At 47.0% G+C, this 24089-nt stretch overlaps 1 protein-coding gene across 1 annotated transcript; it reads right to left on the reverse strand.

The window, feature by feature from the left end:
- Nucleotides 1–5848: 5848 nt before the first annotated feature.
- Nucleotides 5849–23545, reverse strand: MCM3 (minichromosome maintenance complex component 3). The gene is made up of 17 exons (XM_068557837.1): nt 23412–23545; nt 22417–22529; nt 21780–21988; nt 21181–21311; nt 18641–18879; nt 18068–18176; nt 17220–17373; nt 16751–16882; nt 15929–16137; nt 13471–13645; nt 13003–13129; nt 12050–12200; nt 9451–9591; nt 8857–8960; nt 8266–8351; nt 7767–7836; nt 5849–6597 (listed from the first exon to the last, which is right to left on the reverse strand). Exons 1-17 carry the CDS (start codon nt 23487–23489, stop codon nt 6399–6401), a joined length of 2427 nt encoding a protein of 808 aa, XP_068413938.1. The 5' UTR covers nt 23490–23545; the 3' UTR covers nt 5849–6398.
- Nucleotides 23546–24089: the final 544 nt, after the last annotated feature.

Consider the following 24089-nt stretch of genomic DNA (forward strand, 5'->3'; position numbering starts at 1 on the left):
GTTCTTGGCCGTGCAGACCTGAGGACTCATCTGAACTGGAGAGACGGCTTCCTGTAAATCACACACGACCATGTCCATCACGCAGGTTTTATGCCAAGCAAGGAACCAGAGGGGACCCCACTGCTGACTTCCCTGTCCTGTGACCCTCTCACACCCACAGGTGTCCAGAGCACCCCTTCACCTAGCACCCAGGTTAGATTAGCCATTAAGACAAGGGAGATGACTCTTTCTCTTTGCTTTCTGACTCCATCATGGCTTTCGGGAGTAATCTGGTCCAACCCTCTCGCTGATGAGGGCGTTGGATGGCTTTCCTACAGACAGACCCGGGGGGGGGGAGCCTTGCCTGGACCCAGGCTTCTTGACTCCCCCTAGTCTCCACCTGCAAATAAAGGGATCCCTCTCTCCAGCTCTTCCAGGGCCATTTTTCTCTTTAACAAAATGCTGCCAGGGGAGGAAAATAATTATAATATTAATAGCCTTACATGGTAGATAAAGCCACACAGCTTACAAAGCATTTTCATGTCCACGATTTTATCTGATTCACACAGCAAACCCATAAATCTCTCCATTTCACAGGTTAAGAAATTGAGACAGAGTGCATGGAAACTGTCCAAAGCCACACAGCTATTAAATAGCAGAGCTGAAATTCAAACCCAGGCCTTCGATTCTGAGCCCAGAGAAGGATAAATAACTTTCTCCAGATGCCGGCTGGAGAAAATTTGAAACACAGGCACCCAGGGCAGGGTGGGGAGTGAGGAGCTGTCAGAGGACCAGACTTGCAGGGTGAACAGCATCTTCCAAGCGACACCTGCCCTGGAGTCAGGACACCTGAGCCACTCTGCCCATCCTTTGAAGAGGATGGGAAATGAAACCAGTCTTCTATTTTCTTTTTTTTTTTTATTCTGAACACTTTTTAGCCTTTGCACATTGTCTTACACACATTTATCGGTGTATTAACAAGATAAATGAACAAGCAGCCAGATGGTTTCAATGACAGCTCTTAAGATGCCTCACTCTACCAACTTTTTACCTCTGGTTCTCAAAGATTATATAGTGGTAGAAAGTTGCCTTTTCTGCATTTGCTATGTGTAATGATAGGAAGAATTTCTAAGCCACTTATGTATCACTGAATTGCAAGTGTTACTGAAGGCATGATATGAGAAGTGAATGGTATGAGATCATAAAAATTAATTTCAAATTCTAACCAGAGTAAATTTGGCAATTTTAAAAATGTGAGAGTGGGAGTGGAAATGATATCCAATAAACTGTAATGGAAAAGAATATGAAAAAGAATGTATAGGGACTTCCCTGGTGGTCCAGTGGTAGGACTCCACGCTTCCACTGCAGGGGGCACGGGTTCAATCTCTGGTCATGGAACTAAGATCCTATAAGCCACATGGCACAGCCAAAAAAATAAAAGAAAAAGAATGTAAATATATGTATAACTGAATACTGTGCTATACAGCAGAAATTAACACAACATTGTAAATCAACAATACTTCAATAAAATTTAAAACAAAAATCAAATGGCCCTGGGTTTGGATCTAGAATCCACCATCAACTAGCCACGAGACCCTGGGCAAACTATGTAATCTTACTCTAAACCTATTCCCTCCTCTATAAAATTCGGATCATAAAACCCACCTCACAGGATTGCAGGGAAGATTTATTGAGATAATTTATGTGGTGCCTAGTCTATAGAAAGCCCTTAACCATGATAGTTGTTATTAGCAGGGCCAACCCCTTCTCACCCGTCCCAATCACCAAGTGCACAAAGAAGCTGTTTCTGGGAGTCAGAGTTTGCTTGGGAGCTTGGAACAGCATGCCTAGGTTAACTCTAACTTGCTTAGTTTTTTTTTTATCATCAAAGTTCAACGTGACAGTTTGAATTTTTGCACTTCTCCTGTAGTAAGATTTTCAGAAATCTGACTTTCAGTTCAAAGTTTTAAAACTACTAATCCCTAAATTCCTGTTGTATATGAATCTCAGTCTCAAAACACCTGATCTGTAACTTGCCGATACCACTGGATATGTTGTGAAGTGTCACCTTTAAAACTGGTTTTAAAGTTCACCAAAAGTAAATTATAGTAGTTATATTAGGGTGGTAAGATAATTTTTTGTTCTCTGTTTTCCTAAATATTCCATGTTGTTTTATTAGTCATAATTATAGTTTTTAAAAATAGAACTATGCCCATAGTTCTAAATTCCAACTTTAGGCTATGTTTTTGGAGATTTTACCAGCTCTGTCATCGCTCTCATTCAGGACTCCATCTACTTAAATTAGTAGAATAGCAGCACAAGCTGACCTTTCTATGTCAAGGTTAAATGTTAGAAACTTAAATGTAAGAAGGCTTAGCTTGCTACCAGAGTACTTGCTGGGAGAACTATTAGCAGAAGGGTAATTCTTAGCAGAGGCTAATATCCTCCTCCAGGCTATGGAAAAATACTCAGAATTTCATAGTAAAAATATTTAGGAAAAGAATTTAGAATCTGAATTCTCTCCCTTGAGGAAACACTGAAGAGAATGAGGTAGTATTCCATGTGGTTAATAATGGACCAGGCAGAAACCAGCATTCATCACCGAGGCAGCAGACCCAAAAAAGAAAAGGAACTAGGCTTATATTTCAGCAAATTAAAATGGGGTTAAACAAAAATTAATTTTATTCTAAATTTTTTCTAGGAATTAAATACAATTCCTTGAGATAATTGGAAACATACTGGAGTTCCATCCACAAAATCGAGAAGCACAAATATTACTATCCTCAAAAAGTATGTTTAACAGGATGATAGACTCATTCTGACCTGCCTGCCAGGACTAACGTGTCTTCTGGGTAGAAATGACACTGGGTGTCTCATGCATTACCAGAAGGGACCTCAGAAATCACCTAGTTCAACCACCTCCTTTTCCAGATAAAGAAACCAATAAGGAAGTGGCTTGGCCAGCCTGGCACGTTAATCAGCCACTTACAGCCAGAAAGGAACTCAAACGCAGGGCCCCTGCTGCCCAGCGCAGGGCTCACTTCCTCTGCCAGCATTAGGCTCTCCGGGGAGATTTCCTGTGCATCCAGAGCCAGGGCAAAACGCCCCACCTCCCCTCTCCTCTCCTGGGGGTCAGAAGTGGTGGCACCCGGCTCCTGGGGAGGGAGGGGAGAAGCTGCGGGGAGGGAAGGACTCAGAGCTGGTGTGAGGATGGAACAGACGGGCAGCCAGCTCACAGGTGACCCTGGCACCTGCCTGATTCCACGAACCACACCCTTTGGGGAAACTTCACCCCAGAAAAAGTCTGGAGTCAGTAGGACAACTGGTGTAGTTTGAAAACTCAGGGAAAATGAGAAGAGGACAACCTATTGATTCTTTGGTTTCGGGGAGCCCTTCTCCTCTTTTTCTTCCTCCTTCTTGTTGTCCTGATGACCCCACCTTGCAGGGCTCTTCTGAGGCCTGAGGTGACACTGCCCACCCTGGGCAGGCTTCCGTCCCTGGGAGACGGCTCAAGAGCCCACTGTCACAAGCGGAGGCACAGGTCCTCCCTGCAAGACGGGCCTGAGGCAGAGCCACAGGGACCGAAGGACCGGAACCATCGAGGAAAGCGTGGAAAGGCAGGGAAGGGGACCGAGCTCGGGGATTCAACATGGGGAAATCGTTTTAAACGGTTTTGATCAAAGGATTGTGGGTTTTTTAAAACACATCAAAATGAATCGCTTTGTTTTAGTGAAACCAGGAATTTGCCGTGATAATGGCAGTACCATGGAGTATTTCCCTGCCAGCCAGCACCTACCAGCTGCCCTCAGTCACCTCACAAGCACCCTGCAAAGGCAGGAATTATCCCCCTTTTACAGATGAATTAACCAGCAGTTCAACACTTGAAGTTATTCGGTAAGCGGCAGAGGACTAGATTCCAGCCACACTTACCAATTGTCTGTTTTGACAACTCTCTCATACTGACACTTCGTTTATCCAGGAGGGTTAAAGAATAAGCATAAAATTTTTCAAGATACAACTGATTTCTCAAAGCCCCACAAATTATTTGAACTCTTTCAGATGGCAAACCATTTAGGTTTTTTAGGAAACAGACTTCTCTTTTGGAAGGAAGCACGTGGATAAGGAAGCGTGTATTTTTTTTTTTTTCCTGGTGAATCGGGGCCACCACTCTGATCTCTGCGAAGCCACAGTGATGCCCTCAGGGGACACTGACCCGCAGACCAGTTCGCCCCTGCCCAGCAGCCTCGTTCATGTCCCTGCAGCAGGAAGAGGGGGCCTCTGGACAATGAGTAGGAATATTTCCTTTAAATGCTTAGCAACTTTCTTATGTTGCTATAAGTTGGGAAACAACACACATAAGTTTTTAGAAGGTCAACATGAAAATTCACTGAGTTCCTAAGAGTCAGGTTATTTAGTACAATTGACATCCCTTTTGACGCCTGAATACACTCTGCTACCTTCCGTCCTTGTAGCTAAACGTGGCATTACAGCTGTGGCTGAATCCGGTGTGCACCTAATTACTCTCCCACCCTGTGCCTCAGTTTCTTCAGGTGTGAAGGAGAGAGGACAAAAGTCCTATTGACAAAGCGTTTGGCCTTTCCGGAAATGCTCATCTGAGGGGACCCTAAAAGCCCCGAGCTCCTCTTCCTACAGCACCTCATCGGAAGCTCCCGCCTCCTCCTGATACTCCCACGGCCCCTCAGTTCCTTCCGCTCTCACTGTGTGTGCTCTCATTCAGCATATAAATCATATTTTGCAGTTTTCAACTTTTCACTGACACATTAGACATATATATACCCCCAGCCCGGCGGCCTCCAGGGCATCAGGTCCTCCATTTGCACCCAGCACAACGCAGGACTCACTGTCGGTGTGCAACTGTGTCCAGTTCCTCCGCTGGCACCACTGCCCGCTCCTTGGACTGTACTCTCTAGAGCTCTCCCAACAGGACTTGGATTTCACATCTGTGGAAAAAACAGGAAGATGACCCTGAACTCTCACCTACTGCCTCATGGCCTCAGGGTAACGGGCTGCCCTCAGCAACAAGGGAGAGGAAGCAGCTCGCGGATCTTACGGCTGGGAACCTGCACAGCCTCTCCTCCCTGCACAGCCTCTCCTCAGAGCAGCCTCCAATACTTGTGACCCAGGCCCCTCATCAAGTCACACTTTCTTTTTCTTTTTATTTAAGTAACCTCAAAAGTTCTTCAGAAGCTACCTAAACCATACAGGGGATAGAAGTCCCGCCCTGGCCCCTCCACAAACTTCTGTGCAAACAAACTAACAGACCCTAAGGGCTGGACAACAGGTGTTAAGAGGTTTCATAAGGGGACTTCCCTGGCGGTCTGGGGGGTTAAGACTTCACCTTCCAAGGCAGGGGGTGCAGGTTCCATCCCTGGTCAGGGAGCTAAGATCCCACATGCCTCTCAGCCAAAAAACCAAAACACAAAACAAAAGCAATACTGTAATAAATTCAATAAAGACTTTAAAAATGGTCCACATCAAAAAAAAAATCTTAAAAACGTTTCATAACGCTCCTGTAAGGGGATCTCTTAACGGGCAAGAATTCACATGATTTTGAGGCATCTGATGTATTGGGTATTATTTCTCCATGAAGGGGTTTTGATTCCTGCTCAGAAAAGCCAGGCAAAGGGTCAACCCTCCTGGACTTTCACTCACTGGCCTCCTGCGACTGTTTGGGTTTGCAGCTTTAACCAATAAATGCTGGCATCCCTGATGCCCAGAGGCCTAACCCCCAGAGTGCAGTTGCCTGCTGCCACCTTGTGGTGACTCAGTCCAAACGCGGGCAGCCCAGCCCACAGGGAAGAGCATTCAAGGAAAAAAAACACAAATATGTCCATAAAATCACACAGTATTAAGGTCACAATGGGTAAGTTTATTCAACGTCTTGGATATTTGAGTCAAAAATACGTATAAGTCTTAACTAGTGCTACTGCAAAGCAAGCTTTCTTGGCCTTAGGACTTGCCTCAGAGCTTCTCTCCATCAGCACAGAACCACCCAAAGTCTGTTCTAGACCAAAGTGCTCGGGGGTGGGGGGATAAAAAGCCAACACAGAAAGGATGAACAGAAACCAACTGTGCCCCCCAAAATACTCAGAAGTCATGTTATCTACAGCGAACAATGGTGTGGCTTGTTTGGGGAGGGGCCATGAGGAGTGTGGTCCAGTCTTTTGCAGTGAAGATTGTCTTCATCCTGCCCACCTTCTTCTCTTTACCCCAAAGCAGCTTTCATGACCCATCCCCAGGCTTCCACCAAGTCCTGACTCCGCTTGGTCACCCGTCCTCCACTTCAGTTCAATTCAACACTGACATTCAGGGAATGAACGCATAAGCTGGGGGGAGGGGGAGAAGGAAACGGGAAGAAACTTTCTTGGCCGAACCCCACAGTCCACAGACGAGGGCCCTCAGATGAGGAAGACGATGCCCTCGGAGACCATGACCTGGTTGTCATCCTGCATCCTGCTCAGCGCAGCCTGGATCTCCGCAGAGGAGAAGGGCTCTTCGTTGTCCTGATTGATGGATTCTGTGAGGCGATTCATGCCCACCGACTGTGCGTGAGCTTCCCGGAACACCTCCAGGAGGGCCACCTTGAAGGCCTTCAACCTGCCCAGGACAGGAGAGAAAGGGTGAAGGAGCAGGAAGTGGCCCACATGCTCTCAGGCCAGATCGATGCTGGGGTCCATCCGCACAGGCATCCTCCAACTGCACAGCCTGCCCCGGATGGCCACTCCACGCCCGAGCTTCCCCCTTAAAGCTAAGCTGTTGTATTACAGAGCTTCCTGCACAGTGAGAAATAACAGCATTTTAAAAACCAGAGGCCTCTGAGCATATGGGAAACTGGCATCCATGTACCATCGGCAGAAACGCAAACTTGGATGGCATCTTTGGGAGGCAAGTTAGTCACATGTACTACAATTTTAAAGTGCATCTCCTTTGACCCCAGGAATCCATTCCTAGAAACTAACCCCACAGCTCTTCCCCCACCACTGCACAGTGATAAATGTTAAGAATGTTTTACTGTAAACAGCAGTCTTATGAAGGGTAAATGTCCACCATTAGAAAACAAAAATAAAAATTTACACATCTATACTATGGAAACCCTGCAGTCACTGAAAAGAGATCTGCATGAGCTGATTCAGAAAGTGCTTTAAGATATAGTTCAATGGTTGTCCTGGGGGATGGAAATATACTTGATCTTAATGTTTTTTCCTAAATACTTTTCAATTTGTTCAAACTTTTTTCAGTGAAGACACTGTGTTGAGTCTGTTCAGGTATTAAAAGAAAAAAGCAAACCTTAGCCGTGGACTTACTTTGATATCCAGGAAACATAAAATTTATAGACAAAACTGCTTCTGAACCTCTAGTGGTAAAAATTCTTTATCTCAGAACAAATGACAACAGTTCAGTGAGGAGGAAAAAAAAAAAATATATATATATATATGTATATGTATCTCCTACTGAGAGGAACCCAAGGTTACAGTGAGACAAAACTTCTGTCCTTGTTCTACGACCCTTCTTCCTGAACTCACAAGGGTATCGATTTAAAATTCCCACAGAGAGAATTATTTATAAAGCAAATGGTAAAACATAAACAACTGGGGATTCTAAGTAAAGAGTGTAAAGAGTTCTTTACACTATTTTTGCAACTTTTTTCAAGTTCGAAATTATCATCAGAATAGAAAATGTTCTAAAAACCCTCGGGCCTCTAGTTCTGAGCTCCGCTGATAACAGCTTTTCTCCTACCATCCCGGGGAGAGGTCTTCCCTACTCACCTGGATTCACTCAACTCCACCTTCTGGGAATCCTTGGTCTCCTGTGAGTCTGTCGCCTTTGGAGTGTGCACTTGAGGGGGAAAGGGTTGCAGAGAGTGGGAGGACAACAAGGTGAAGCCATGTCCACAGACCCCAGAGGCCCCTCTCCAACCCCGCCCTCATGAGCCTGCAACACTCACTCCTGGGGCCCTCGGGGCCGGCCAGGGCAGGCGGGGAGAAAGGCCTCAAGTCAGGCAGGGGACCCTCAGCAAACGGGATCTGGGACGCTCACGCCAGGCTTGGCAAAGAGCACAATTCACCAGGGAGGAAGCAGACAAGGGGGCAAAGCTTATTTCCAAAGTTCTGACTGAGTTTCCTGGGATTCTCGTGGACAGACCTCTTAGACACAGGGTCCCAAGGGGGGAGCCCACTGGGAGCCCACCAGCAAACTCAATAGGCAGAGCACTGAAGGGTCAGCAGTCAGGGACCACCTCTGTACCACTAGGGGCCGCTCGCTTACCCTGAGGCATCTCCTCCTCCGTGTCGCTGAAGTCGTAGGGGTCATAGGAGTCCCCATCCTTGGCATCCGAGTGACGGGTCTTCCTCCTAAAATGCCCACAGCAGTTAAGAGACGGGCTTTGGTGAGCTCTGTCCTGCACCTCTGACCACAGAGAACCATCTACAGTCCAAATGGAACACTAGGCCCAGGCCTGTACAAACTGCTGCCTTTTCTGAAAGAGACCAAAAGTCTCTGGACTAGAGCACAAGCAGGCCCTGCTTCCCAATGCTCTTTTCCCTGTCGCCCACCCTCATAAATTCAACCACAGGTGTGAGAGGAGAAAATAACCTGGAGGAAAGACTTCTGAAATGCGGACTCAACAGCCTCCGAGCGGGTTACTGCTCCTCTACTTAGCCCCTCCCTAGCAGGAAAGAGGCCAAAAGCTTCACACCGAGGACAAAGGGGGCTGTCACCCTCTCTGCTCGAGTCACCTCCACCCTCTGACTCACTGCAGCATTGGTCTGGTCACCCTTCCCCGCAGCCCTGTCCCCCTCCGCCCCTCCTCAGCCCTAATCTAAGTCTTTCATCTCCTTCCTCTGCGCCCCATCCGACCTCTTCCTCTTCTGCTCTTGGTCCTCCTGGCTTTTCTCTGCTTCATCTTCTGTCTCCGATTCATCCTCACTTTGCTTCTTACGTTTCTTCTCCTTCTCGAGAACCTAGGACCAAGCCACACGTGGGTGGGCAGGAGGGTCACAGATGCCGGGGACTGAGTAAAGAACAGTCCCTCCTGCACCATCGATAGCAGTGACTCTCTGGGTCTGATGACCTGGCCTCTCTCATTCCTGAGTCCAGGACCAGGGGCAGGGGGTCGGCTGCGACCCATCCTTCAATCTGCTGGAAGCTGGGTGCCATACCCTTCTCATAGCATGTGCTCAAGGAGCGTTCACTGAATACAGAAGTGAATGGAAAAAAGTTTACCCCATAATGGTTAGGTGGAAAACAATTCATTTCTTTATAGATCAGGTGTTTAATTTAAGTTTAAGACAACCCCCATGCTAGCAAAGAGATTAAGTCAGGGGGAGGCCAGTGGAAAGACGCTGCTTTCTGCCAACAACCCAGATACAGGTGTCAACCGTGCACGGCTGTGAGGCGCGAGCACCGACAATTCACTCAGAGGCGCCTCAGGCCCAGCACCCGGATGCTCACCTTCTTAAAGTAAGCGTACTGGACCAGCTCCACAGCCTCCTCTGCGTCCTGCAGGTCCACGGTCTTGCTCATGCGGGCCTTGGCGTGGGCCGTGGCCAATCGAATCAGAGTTTCCAGTGTCCGGGCTGTCACTGGAGACGTCTGGGGGAGAAGACAAGGGGGGTCCACTCATCCAGGATCCCCCCATGGCATGCCGGTCATGCCCGTCACTCCCACCGCACAGAGAGGGAAAGACTCCACTAGAAAAGCTCTGGAAAAACCAAGCCATGGAGCCAGAAAAAGTAGGTAGAATTCAGAAAGATAAAAACAACCAAGGAAACATGACTGAGAGAGGGCTGAGGGAGGGAGAACGAGGTGAACGGGGAAGAAGACGATCTAGCATCTTACAGCTGGAGAGGATAGTGAGAAGAAAAACCTTTGCCGCAGGCCTGCAACGTGCCAGGATCCCGCTTTTATGTTCACTGTGTCAGTCAACGGCCTTAATAACCTGGAGCAGCTTTACAGATGAGGAAAATGGGACTCGAAGAGCTTCCAATAATTTGTCCAATGTCACACTATGGGGGTGTGAGAGAGGTTATCTGAGGACAAACTTTCTAAAGTTGGGTAAACTCACTTAGGTCCAGAGGAGAAGCAGAATTCTGACATGCTCTTATCAAGTGGTTCCCAAAGGGGTGGGTGTATCCCACCCAAATGGGGGTGGTGGGGGGTGGTGGAGGGTTCATCTTTTTAAAATGCTATTGTCTGAACGGCATCCCTGGTCTAACGGATCAGAATGTCTGGTTTAAGACTGGACATGTGTACTTTTAAAAAAAAGGGAATTCCCTCCCTGGCGGTCCAGTGGTTAGGACTCCACACTTCCACTGCCTAGGGCACAGATTCAATCCCTGGTCGGGGGAACTAAGATCCCACAAGCCGCGCAGTGCAGCCAAAACAAAAAAGGTTTCAGATGATTCTGATGTGCCCTCCTAGGTAAGCAGCCCTGACATTATCCAACCTTCTCATTTTATGGGTTGAAAAACTGCGACCTAAGAGGTGAAAGGATGTGTACAAGGTGCAAACGTTACTGAAGCCCTGGGGTCGGAGCCCAGGGCTGGTTCTTTCCACCACACCTCCCGTCCCCCATCCTATGATGCTTCAGGGATGCATCTGGTCACTTCTGCTTTCTAGTTTTCTAAATTATCACTTACAGCCAATCTGACATTCAAAAACAAATACATTCATATTCAAATAAATTCACCAATTTTTTAAATGATTTAGAAAGCTACCAGAGTATGTAGCTTATACATTCCATCATAAACTCCAATTCTTGAATAACCTAAAGCTGATGAAATCCTAGCCTACACGAGCAGAACTACAGAGCCCAAACTGAGAGATTTACCAATCCCACTAAGACCACAACTAAGATAGTGTATTGTATTCAGTGAGAGGGTCTTTGACACACTGGAACATGTTCATGTGACAGGAAAAACAATTAAAAAGACAGGGGGCTATTTAATCTGAAGAAAATAAGTCATACACAGTCTCCAGAAAACAAAATTAAGCCCCATGGGTAGAAGTCACGGAGAAGCAGGTTTAAGCTCAATAAATAGAAGAATATTCTAACATTTCAATGCAGTGAGGTACTAGGCGTGCTGTCACTGGAGGTGTCAAGGAAGTCCCAGCAGGAATTCCAGAAGATGGAATTCTTGTCTGGGTGTAAGTCTGGAATAGATGATCTGGGGTCATGTCTGAATCCAAGAGTCTATGTCTCTATCACATCATGATGGTTTGGGACCTGGGTCTTTCTGCTGTGAAATCCTACCTATATAAACTACATTGCCCCAAAAGACTTCGATAAATTCACGGGCAGGTGTATTAGGTTTCTAGAAATAGCCTTGGATGATCATCATGGCTACCCAACTCCTAATTTTTTTTCAAAGTCCAGCCCAAATATCATACCCTTTGGGAATCCTTCCCTGACATTCATATCCCTTCTGTTAAGTCTAAAGGAAAAATTAACAGCTTCTGCATCTACACTCCAACTGTCTTTCACATTCATTCCCCTTTGGGGGAATACTACACTGTGGTATATACTTATAAATATGTATATATGACCTTTTCATCTACCTTCTGCCTCCCGGGCCCAGGACTGAGCTCTTGGGGGACTGCATGTAAGAAGAGAGACTCAGTAAGTTCCCAGAAGTCGCTCACGTTTGGGGAATGTTTTTTTCTTTTTTTTGGCCATGCCGCATGGCTTGCGGGATCTTAGTTCCCCAACCAGGGCTCAAACCCATGCCCCCTGCAGTGGAAGTGCGGAGTCTTAACCACTGGACCGCCAGGGAAGTCCCACATGTTTGCTGAATGAATCACAGCTTCTGGAGGCCAATGTCATCTGAACTCATGAGAAACACGTTAGCTCTGGGGTTCGCATTGCATTTTCCTTTGTAAAAGGAAATGATTACAGTAGTGTAACAGGAAGCCCTCCAGGCCAGAAAGAAAAAGGTAAGGAATCACTAAGTTAAAATGCTTCCAGTGCTCCCAGGGAGTGGGGACTCCCTCCCCAGCCTCACCCTGAGGGGCTCCAGTCACCCTCCAGTCACCGTCCCACAGGCAGGCTCACCCTGGCGGTGTCCGAGCCCATGCTGTCCTGGCTGCGCAGGCATGAGTACTCCTCTGCGATGTAGGCGGCCGACTCCTGCGTCAGGACGGGCTTGATGATTTTGGCCACGTGGATGTACTTCCTCATGAAAGCCGCACTCACCATCTTCTCCCTGGACCCGCACACAGCAAATTTCACTCCCCTGCCACAGCCCAGCACCTGCCAGGGGTCGTAGCCTTGCCCCTCCTCAGGGAAGTCAAGGTCACGTGACAGAGCAGAGATACAGCCTGGAACCCAGTGTCACAAACCCCACTTATACACAACATGGACAAGACCCTCTCACATACTTTTATTTAATTCTATGGTGTTACTTAGGTACTTGTGAAGTACTTGTGAAGTAGGTAGTTTAGGTACAAACTGTTATCTGTCCTATTTTATCAGTGGGAAACCTATGGCTCAGAGAATCTTAAGTGGACTCAAATTTCATTTTCTGACTCTAAATTCCACGTTCTTAAACCAATAGGTTTGAAGATTACACTATGCTTCCGACTGCACCAAGGCCAAAAATAGAGAAATGGGATCTCACATGTCAGGCACTGAGCACAAGTCTCCTTTATCCAAATCCACTTGCAACCTTTCCAGTGCTTGTGATCTACTGCCCCTTCAACAAAAGCTCACCACGAATGGCCACGAGACTTGTGCAACACTTCACGTACACGGGTAACATGACACACCCACCATCAGTTAGATGGGTCGTCAAAGCCTTCCATTTTAGGAAAAGACCAGAACCTAAGCTTGATCACCCACATTCACAAGGCAAGTGGCTATGAAAAAGGGTGCATCTGTGGATCCAGAAGAGAAAACGGGCCCCCATGATTACGACTCCAAGCATGATCTTGGCCTGGGCAGCACATATAAACACGCTCTACACAAATCTCAGGTTCCCTCCAGGAAGAGGTGTGAAGAACGCTCACTTCTTTTTCTTGGCCCCATGCAGAAGGCTATCATGCTTCTCGTAGATCTGGGTGTCCTGCTGGTCTTCCTGGCTAAAGTTGGGATCCTCCGTGGCCAGGATATCCACGGCACTCCCTAGAGGCATAGCTGGAAAACCAAGTCGGGAGAAAGAATAAGAAAGAGCTGAACCCAGGGGAAATTGCTTCTTCTGAAGAGATACAAGACTCACAAAGCAAGGACCCAGAAGGAAGCAGACACGTGAGCCCCACAAACAAGGAGGCAGAACCATCTGGCCCACAGAAGATGCTCAAAGGTGTTCCCAGACCCTGAAATGGACAAGAGACACACTGTAGGAACCAGGGAGGTGAGGGCACCTTCCACATCACCCCAGACGCTACCACGCCTACCAACCCCAGGCTGGGTCTGAGAGCGCGGCCTGTGTCTAGGTGCCCTCCCCTCAGTCAGCCTTTCTCTTCCCCCGGCCTCACCGTCACCATCCTGCTCGCCAGGCGCCCGGTAGCGGTGCATTCTGAGGACGTGGTCTGAGATCTCCCGATCCTGCTCGGGATCCATCTGATCCAGCATGATGAAGAGGAGGTCGAATCGGGACAGCAGTGAGTCCTGCAGCCCGATGTTCTCCATGGGGGTCTTGTACTGATCATACTGGGTGGGGAACACGAGAAAAAAGGAGAGTGGAGACAACAGCAATGGGAAGAAAGAACAAGGAGGCCGGATTGGTTATGTGAGTGAGAACAGAAGACCAGACCTTCAAATGCAAAGCGAATAAGCAGTGAAGATGTAAAGCATTTGCAAGCTACTAAGAAACTGAATTCATTTCCTCTACGTGCAGCCCTCCTCTAACTGACGCTCAGCTGACCTGAGCAAGCTCAGAGCCCCACGACCTTCCTTCCAAGCAAACAGAGCCCCACCTCCTCGCTCCGGTGCCTCTAGCAAGCTGACTGTGGATCTCAAAACCAGCCTTCTCGGGCTTCCCTGGTGGCACAGTGGTTGAGAATCTGCCTGCCAATGCAGGGGACACGGGTTCAAGCCCTGGTCTGGGAAGATCCCACATGCCGCAGAGCAGCTAGGCCCGTGAGCCACAACTACTGAGCCTGCGCGTCTGGAGCCTGTGCTCCGCAGCAAGAGAGGCCACGACAGTGAGAGGCCCGCACACCGCGATGAAGAGTGGCCCCCGCTTGCCACAACTAGAGAAAGCCCTCGCACAGAAATCAAGACCCAACACAGCCATAAATAAAATAAATTTTTTAAAAAAATTTAAAAAAAAAACAAAAAAAAACAGCCTTCTCCTTCCCAAGCTTTACTCTGCTCCTCACTCCCAGGCAGGACCAGCTCTGGAAGATGTCCCTCTTCCCTACCTATTATGAAGACATGACGAGCTGGCTAAGCCAGAAACACCTGGAACCTCTGGCTTCCTTACTCAGAAGGTACTGGGTAAAGTCTCAACAAAAACGTGTGATAATCTATAAACCATAATGCCTTAAGGATCAAGGGAGGTTTTCCTGGGACTCAAGAACGCCTATACTCTTATCTTTCAATTCTGGGCCTACGAGCTGACGCCTCCCCACAGTCAGAGGCCTGACAACCTCATAGGTAACATTAACGATTCTGACCACGTTCACATTTCAGGACCCGCCATCTTCTCCCTGCGTTCCCCAGAGAAATTCTTCAGAATGACGTAACACATGTTACCATTAATCTAAAACTGTATGGTTCTCAACCCACATTATGCATTAGAACCAACCTACGGAGCCTTTCTAAACCATAGCTACCAAGAGCCCCAACCCAGAGATTTGGATTCAGAAACTCTGGGCTGGGGACTAGGCACCAGTATGTTTAAAAAATGCCACCAAAACAGGTATTCTCATTCACTGCAGGATCATAAATTGTCAGAGCACAGCATGGGCTCTGGGTTCGAATCCTCTCTGCCATTTTCTAGCTTGTGACTCTTGAGCGAGTTACTTAACCTTTTATGCCTCCATTTTCTCATCTGTAAAATGAGGATAATACCTACCTACCTCACAAGGTTATTGTGAGAGTGAAAGGAGTTAATAAATATAAAGCATCTGTAAATATTAGTTAATAGTATTATAATGGTACAATCTTTAAAAGGGGCAATTTGGCAATCTCTACCATAAAAATGCATGTAACTGTTAATCCAGTGATTCCATTGCTAAGTATTCATTCCCAAATGTTTAACAAAATGCACATAAAGGGATGTTCACTGCAGTTTCATTCATAATAGCAGAGGGGAAAGGGAAAACACCAAATGCCCATCAATTGGAGACTGGTTAAACAAATTATTATAAGTCCATACAATGGAATACTAGATAGCTGCTTAAAAGAAAACAAAAACAAAACGCCTAAACTCAGCAAACCCAAAGCTGGATAAATACAAAAGATTACACCTAAGCACATCATAGTCATACTAAAAAACAAAGATAAATAGATTAATTCTTAACAAGGAGATAGTGTATTTACTGGCACATGATAAAGTTTTTGTTTCCTGAAACACTCAAGAGCTGTCAGTAGTCATCTCTTGGGAAAGGAACAGGAGAGAGAAGGCAGGCTATTAATTTCCTTATTATATCTCTCTGCTCTGCTCATAAATCCTCCGACCATCTGCATGCAGTACTTTTATTTCAGTGTCAATGTAGGTTACCTGGGTTGTGAGGCTGCAGGTCACTTTTGTTTTCTTCTTTGTATTTTTAAAAACTTATTTTAAATAAATAACTTTCCAGGGTATTCTGACATGGATGAACGGGTGAGGAACCACTGCCCTAAACCAAGGACAGTAACAAGATGACAAGCTTACTTTAGTCTGTGGCCTGTTACTCCCCAGGTCACCTGCAATAAACTTCGCAGCCCAGTCACTCAGCAAAACCAAATGAAGGTGAGGACAACAGCTGAGTGCCTGGTCCCACTCACCCTGCCGTAGACGGGGTTGGCGGCTGCCAAAACACTGCAGCGGGCATTGAGCCGAGCATGGATGCCGGCCTTGGCGATGGTGACTCGGCCCTGCTCCATCACCTCATGGATGGCCGTGCGGTCCATGTCAGACATCTTGTCAAACTCATCGATGCAAACCACGCCTCGGTCAGCCAGGACCATGGCCCCCGCCTCCAGACGCCGCTCCCCTGGGAGGTGGGGAGGGAAGAACACACACTACCATCCAGGTTGTAGGGGACAGGGCTAGATGTCAACCTCCTTCCTAAGCACCTCGCACTGCCATACATGAGAACGAGAGTGTAGTTAAGAGGTGTCAGCTTCTAGACTCAGAGGAAACCCTGGGGTCAGCTTTTCAAGCTCCTATCTGAACAGTATTCCTTGTCCCACTTTGATACCTAAGCAGCTAGCCTCCAACACACTTCCTTCACAGACTTCCTCTCTTTATCCTCATCTTCAAGCCATTTCCCAACTAGATCTCTGTTCTCTTTTCACTGCTCTTCAAATCCCTTCCTGTAACGTGTAAAGCAGTACAATCTTCATCTTTATTTCCCTTCAAATGTCAGAAGCTTTCTCCTTCACAGCTCTTTCCAACAGCCTTCCAGGAGACATTCTTGTCACTAGAGGGCCACCCAAACATTTCAATAATTCACCCATTGTTGCCAGATACTTGGTCCTCTCCAATCTGGCCCACACTAACCTCTCAAGTGTATCTTCCCAATACAGGCCAGCGCCTGGAGCAAGCTTAAACCACCTATGCTCATCTCACTGCTGGACCTCTGCCAAGGACCCTTCCACCCGTACCTGTTTCCTGGTCTGTGGTGACAGCGGCCGTGAGACCCACTCCAGACGAGCCCCGGCCGGTGGTGGGGATGGCCCGAGGTGCGGTACACAGTACATACCGCAGAAGCTGGGACTTGGCGACCGATGGGTCTCCTGTAATGGGACGGGGCAGCAGGGACTCTTGGAAACTCCCCTGCCCCCCAGCAAGTGCTGCTTTTCTAGCACAGCTCTTGACACAATAGAAATATATAGTAACAGCTTGTTAATATTATTTCTTTCCCTTTCCCATTCACAGAAGAATATATTTTAGACATTATAAATCAGGAACCCCAGAAATAATAAAAATAACTTTAAAAATTCATTTTAGACTTTTGCCCTTTGATGGGACTGAAATACAGCCAGGTACAGACACACAATTTGACAGATGATAGATTCCTGCAACCACACCCCACAGGGGGAGACCAGGAGACTAAAATCCCCAACACCGTACCTATTAGAAGGATATTGATGTCCCCACGGATGTGGCTGCCATTCTCTAGGTCTCGTTCCACCCCTCCCAAGAGCAAGCAGAGGATTGCCTTTTTGACATAGTCATGCCCATGGATGCTGGGGGCCAGCGACTTGGCCAGCTGGTCAAAGATATCCTGGAGGAAGGACAACCACGGAGTGAAAAGCCTAAGGAGCCTCCATGGGGTTGGATGAGCTCACTTCATACTTCAGCCCACAGAAGATGGTTGAAGAAATACACTGTTCTTAACTGTAAAAGCTTCTTCTCTAAGACTTTCACACCCATCAGAGCATTATCAGAACAGACACAGAGGAAGCCTGGATTCCAAAACCTGCTCGGAGCTTTAATCTTTAGGAAAAAAAGTGTTTCCAGGCTCCAAACATTTTAGGTTTAATAAGAATATGTACTATGCTTCAGCAGTAACCTCTGTCACACATGCACAGCTTTTGTTCAATTCTAAATGTGAACATTCTGTCTTTAAAAGGAGAAACTTTTTAAAGAAAAATAAATTAGAGAACTAAAACAAAAATAACATATTTTATCTTTAAGTAACAATGTATCACTGGTGTATTCCGTATAGACTCCTTGGTACACTAATATTCTAACTCCTAATATTTGTATTAGGTTCACTTAGCAGGTAGCACAACAGAAATATTAAAGAAAAACAGCAAAAACACCCTTTTGCTTACTGACTCAAAACTAGAAGCTGGCACCAAATACTTCAGAGAAAAAGCCTTGACCTTCCTCCTGATGCAGTACAAAGATGGCCATGCCCAAATACGACCCTAACAAATCCATCCCCACCCTCAAATCCCCAAAGGACGCCAGACCTTGGAACGGGTTTTACTGAACTTCTTGATCTTGGCTATGTCCTCAGCAGAGAAGGAAGGCTGAACGTCCTTGCTCATCTGCTTCACGTTACAGGCAATCAGGACAGTCCTGGGACAGAGAGGACAGTAAGAGGCTATTTTCAATTCCTAACACCAAAGCCTTCTTAGGCTCCTAACCTAGAACAGCAAATCATAAACAAAGAAAGAAAAGAAAAAACAGAGAAGCAAAGCTGTTCTGAATTCAACTACTTATTCTCTTCATCTAAGACACAAATATGTTGATGGTGCCTCACCCTGGGAATTTACCTCCTGCTGACCCACAGAGCTTGGGACAGTGTATGGGAGGGAGGTGGGAACATGCAAGAAACCCCCAGGTAAGCCAGGAGGCTGTAACCCTGTGACCAGTAACTCCCACTTCTAGCATAAGACAGTATGGCGAGTTTTATCTCCCAGGCAGGTAGAGTGTTTCACCAGTCCAATGTAACTCTGGGGAAGATGGCAAACTGGAGAAAGATTGCTACCAGAATGTACTCTGCCAGCAGCATTCCAAACACCTCAGGACGAACCATGTACCTGAAGGTCCCTGAAGTGTAGCCTCCCTTCTTTCCAGGAAGGCAGCGGTAGGTCCCCACCACCTGGACCCGGTCACCGGGCTTCACTCTGTCTACCAAGTCGTCATCCAGTATGACGTCCACAGAGCGGGGAAGCTGGCCAGCGGGGGCCTTCTCCGGCATCTCCTGGATGGTGATGATCTGGTGGTCTTTGTAGACAGAAAGGCCGTATTCTGTCTCAAGGGGATTGTTTTCCTCATCCTGGAAAAGGCACACAGAGAGGCAGTCATCTCGACCCTGTCTTAGAATGCCACACTCGTTTGTTGTAGGAAACAAATATAATTTGTAGATAAACCTCACGAGATTAGTATCCAGGAACGATAAACCCCAAATATCTTCTCCAGTTTTTTCCATTCCTGTCTGTTCTAGTTACCAACCATCTAATGGAAGGGGTGATCTACAGCCAGAAGGGACCACGGCTGTATTAACATCTATACTGAGATCCTTACTTCCCCTATGCTATGACTCGGTATTTCTACTCCTAGGTAATACCCAACACAAATGTTCACCCAAAGCCACACACTACAGTGTTCACAGCAGCACTATTCCAAATAGCCAAAATCTAGAAAATATCCTAATGCCATCAACAGAATGGTTAAATAAGTGTGGTATAGCCACATGAGTGAATACTACACAGCAGTGAAAACGTATGGAGTACACCTATACACATGGATGAAACTCAAAAACATATGTTGCACAAAAAAAGCCCAACACAGATGAGCATTTAGATAAAATATAAAAACAGGGAAAAGTACTCGAAGCTGCTAGATGTCAGGATCTCGAGAGCAGTGTGGCCTCAAGAGGGACTTCTGAGCACTAGTAAGGTGCCGTTTCCTGGTTTGGATGCTGACTTTATATTCAGCTTGTAAAATTTCACTGAGCTGTACACTTATGTAAGCTTTTCTGTATATTAAACTTCAATAAAAACATTTTAAAGTTTTACTTCCTCGCCATTTGAATTTTCTAGAAACACAGCAGCTATCACTTGTGGAGTGCCTACTATGTGCAAGGCACTGTGCTGTAACTTCACGAAATTATCTCATGTAATCATCACAACTCAGTCCCCAAAGCTGGTATTTTCCACATTTTACAAATAAGGAAACTGAGGCTGGGAGAGGTTAAAGAAGTTCTCCATGGTCACACAGTAAACACCAAAGCCCATGCTCTTAAGAACCACACTTGACAACCTCCAAGAGACCTGGTCTGGTGTATTTCAGGTCCTGAGCAAAGAAGCTTGGCCACAGCAATCAGCAGAGTACCCCTGAGTAATTCCTGGAGAATAAATTCTAGAAAGTAGGGATCTTAATGAAGAAGAGAGCCGGGCGACTGAGGAAATGCAACTGGCCTGAGAGTAAAAAGACAGGGTCCTGTCCTCAGGGCCATCACTAACTGGAACATAAGCAACCTCGCCGAGCCTCACATTTCACCTGAGATAGACTAAATGGTTCTCAAGTATGACTCAGTTACAATTCTAAGAAACTCAGTCTTGCTTATATGTTACGATTCCTCCACCAGTTGATAAAACTGTAGACAAGGACTGGGTCTTCTTTATATCTGTGTCCTCCTCAGTGCCAGACAATCCTTTGGATACAGTTGCTCTCAATTAAAATTTGATGGCAGGGGCTTCCCTGGTGGCGCAGTGGTTGGAAGTCCGCCTGCCAATGCGGGGGACACGGGTTCGGGCCCTGGTCCGGAGGATCCCACGTGTCCTGGAGCAACTGGGCCCGTGCACCACAACTACTGAGCCTGCGCTCTACAGCCCGTGAGCCACAACTACTGAGCCTGCGCTCTACAGCCCGTGAGCCACAACTACTGAGCCCGCGAGCCACAACTACTGAGCCTACGTGCCACAATTACTGGAGCCCATGCGCCGCAGCGAAGACCCAATGCAGCCAAAAATGGATGAATAAAAAGAAAAGAAAACAAAGAAAAGCACCTATAAAAAAAAAATTTGATGGCAGGGACAGGCAGGGATAAAATGTGTTCAGACATCAAGTAATCAGTATTAGTCATCTTCTTTTGTCTCTAAGTAAGAAGACCTCGCACCATCCTCAATTCAGACCAATCTGAACACCAAGACTAAAGCCATTCTCTATGTCAACCTTCTCTCAAATCCACAGTAAAATATTTGCAGAGATTTCAGAGTAACATTACTGCCTAAGTATTTTTCCATATTACTCTAAGTAGATTACAAAATCATATGATATTATAACTTTGCTAAAAGATCAACATACATTAGATGACTTTTATTCCTTCTTTCAATTCTTCCATAATTTTCCAAATTTTCTAAAGAGAATATTTTTTCTTTAAAAAACAAAAAAGAATTGTGGACTTTCCATATTAAACTCTGACTAGCAATCAATCTTTCCTTCAGATTAACCCTTACTTTTCACCCTATTCACATCTAGAAGAAAGACTTCAGATATTACCCAATTACTTGCATTAAAACAGACATCTTTGAGCCCAACCTCTAAAGAGGTCCAATCAATTCATCCTCCTCACCTTGGTAGGATAGACAGAGCTGGACGGAAAGGCCACCAGGGTGGTGAGATCAGAATAACGTCGCTCTATGGTCTTCTTGGTAGCAGGACAGTAGTGAACACTGCGGACGACTTTGGGACGAACTAGAGAGCCTAGGAATGGAAAGTCACCCAACTAGACAGTGAGAAGGAGGATCTAACCCAGGCAAGCCCATGATGACTCCAAATACTGCGTTCTTCCAACTAGCTGAGCAATTTCAATACTCCTTGTCATTAATTCACTTTTATACCTAGAACAACACCATAATCCAAGTAAAACTTCAAGTACAGCTGATCCTGACTGAGAAGAAGTAGGAGTTCAGGGTCAGAATGAGGAGACGGCCAAGAGCCAAGCCTCCTCCACTCTCAGCAAACTTCATCGTTCTGCTGGCACAGGTGGTCACTCAAAGTGCCCCTAGTTACTGTGCAATACTTGAGCTCCTCCAAGTTTCACCCCGTAATTTCAGTGCTCCACCTTTCTGAAGCCATTAGCTCCCCAACTCTACTCCGCCTCTCCTGCCTTCCAGCCCCCCAAGCCTATGCCACCTCCATTCCGTTAGTCCCCCACTTTAGCCCACTCACATTTAGTGACAATGCCCTCCAAACAGACGACACAGCTAAGGAAGCAGGAGGTAAGAGTCCGGGGAGAGACATGCTTGGAGCCAAAGCTGCCCTCCAAGCCTATATAGAACTCCTCATACTGCTTGGCATATGTAGCATCAATGGAGGCCACAAAATCCTTCAATGCCCGCTGGAAGGCAACCAGCTCCTCAAAGGCATTGCTCAGGAGGCTGCAGACGGGCGAGAGAAAGAATCATTAGGCAGAGAGGGCAGAACTCAAAAACCTGACCCACAAAACGGACGTGGGTCATTCTTAGATCATCAGAGCTTTGATGGCAAAATCTAGCTTCTACTTTCTCCTGCCATCCTACAAGGCCCAGTACAATACATCAGAACTCAGGGTCAACTTTTAATTCAATGATGGAGAAATGACACTCAGTTAAACATGGAAGGAGGAGCTCTTGAGAAGAAAATGTCCACCACCGACTTTGGGAAGAGATAAAAAAACACAAGAGCTGGTGAGACACTAAGGGCTTCAGGGTCAAAAACATTTCATCCAGGTCCTCTCCTGTGAAGCCTGCTCCAATCCAGGGAAGAGAGGGGAGCCATTCTCACTCAGGGCCAGGATGTGCCCTTGGAGATCCCCAGCCACACTCACCGGTTAGCCCTTTTCTCGTTTTTCCTACGCAGGTCATTCACGTTGACAATCAACCGGTACTGGTTGTCACTGATCAGCTCCCGAACTTTGCTTTGATAAATTCCCTGGTCTTCCTGCAAAATAGCCACCGCATGCCACAGCAGCCACAAATTCAAAAATCAGATGTTTTTAAACAGAGGCAGCTCTCACAGCAAGAAAAATATATCCATCTCTGCGGCACATCTGAACCCCAATTTCCCCCACGTTTTCACTCACTAGCCTCGGATTCCAAATACGCCCTAAGAGGCCAGTGTATGAATTATAATGACTTCCTCAAGGTCCATATTATTCCTATTATCACCAACAGCTCTTCTGTGTGCAGTCATTTCTCAACCTTTAACGGGGAATTAAAACGAGCTCGTAAGTCTACGAGGACAACAAATAAAAATTTTGTCAAACTCCGGACCTAGGAGTAGGGAGCCTTAGCTACATTTACAAACAGCACTATCAACACTTCAAGATTTTTTTACCAACATTCCACGGCTGTCAGTCTTAAATTGCATGTAAAACCCCCTTTATCTGCATACCAATACTCTTTCTCCGCAACCCTCTAGATATGGAAAAAGACTGCGGCCAAATCTCCGGTTAATAAGTCAGTCACTAAAACCTGGGGACCCTAAAACGCGGCGGGTCACTACCGTTTTCCTGCCGTCCTTCCCCTCACCCTCCCCTCAAATTAAGAGAGCAGGGAGTCATCAACGTGGTCTTTGCAGCTGGTTTGCACTTGGAGGAAACCTGTTGCCTTTCGCGAGACCCGGCCACAATTTGTACCTGGGAAAAAGTCACAGGATCGCTTTTAACCACTGACTCCGCCTCTAGGAAAGCTACGAGATCAGGGCGGAAGGTCCCGAGCCGCTGCCCCGCCGCCGCAGCCTGGAGCCCCGCGGCCTGCCTCGGCCCCTGCGCGGCCCTGAGGCTCCCAGCGCCCTAGTCTCGCGACCCGGAGCCTCTCTCACCTCGTCGTCCAGGAAGTCCAGGTAGTCTCTCTGCGCCTCTCTCAGCTCCACATCGTCCAGCACCACGGTCCCCGCCATGCTCGCCGCACGAAAACTTCTGCCGCCAAAGCCGTGCGGAAGGCCCTTAGTCCGACCCCGCCCCGGCGCGAAAACTTCCCAACTTTTCCCGCCAAGAAACGTAACCTCGAGGAAGGGGCGGGGTAGCTTGGTGGGTATTTACATTCTGATTGGCTGAATCCTCTCACGCGAGAATAGAGAGTATCCAATCGAGAGCTGCTTCTCCGAGATTTCCACGCGGCGCCTCGCTGTGGCGGGAAATGTACCATCCGGGGCCCTCTCCGCTCCGCCCTTACTGACGGGAAAGCTGACCAATAGGACGAGAGGATGCTCGCGGAGCCCGGTCATTGGGCAGCCGGAGAGCCGGCGTGACCTGGGAGCACTGCATTCTGGGAGTCGTAGTCTTTCCTCTTTTTTCCGGATGTTTTATAGGGGTTTTTTTTTTTTCAAGTTGTGGTTCCCTGACCTGCCGCAGAGTAAAGAAACTCAGCCCGGAGATTGGACTGAAAGTAGACTAGACGTCAGAGCGTGGAGGTTTAGAACGCAGGGAAATACAAACATAAAGGCAAATCGTTTAAAAAATATATTTAAATCAGATGTGCATAGATATGTTTTTCAAAC

The sequence above is a fragment of the Eschrichtius robustus genome, chromosome 12 (assembly GCF_028021215.1).
Source record: "Eschrichtius robustus isolate mEscRob2 chromosome 12, mEscRob2.pri, whole genome shotgun sequence".
In the NCBI taxonomy this organism is placed as follows: Eukaryota; Metazoa; Chordata; class Mammalia; order Artiodactyla; family Eschrichtiidae; genus Eschrichtius; species Eschrichtius robustus.

What these genes read in the sequence shown, in the direction of transcription:
- MCM3 (XM_068557837.1), bottom strand. Translation starts at nt 23,489, where the DNA reads ATGGCGGGGACCGTGGTGCTGGACGATGTGGAGCTGAGAGAGGCGCAG. An exon ending in CATCAATATCCTTCTAATAG is followed by an intron (nt 16,883 to 17,219) that starts GTACGGTGTTGG and finishes GTCCCATTACAG; the next exon opens with GAGACCCATCGGTCGCCAAG. An exon ending in CACCACAGACCAGGAAACAG is followed by an intron (nt 16,138 to 16,750) that starts GTACGGGTGGAA and finishes CCCACCTCCCAG; the next exon opens with GGGAGCGGCGTCTGGAGGCG.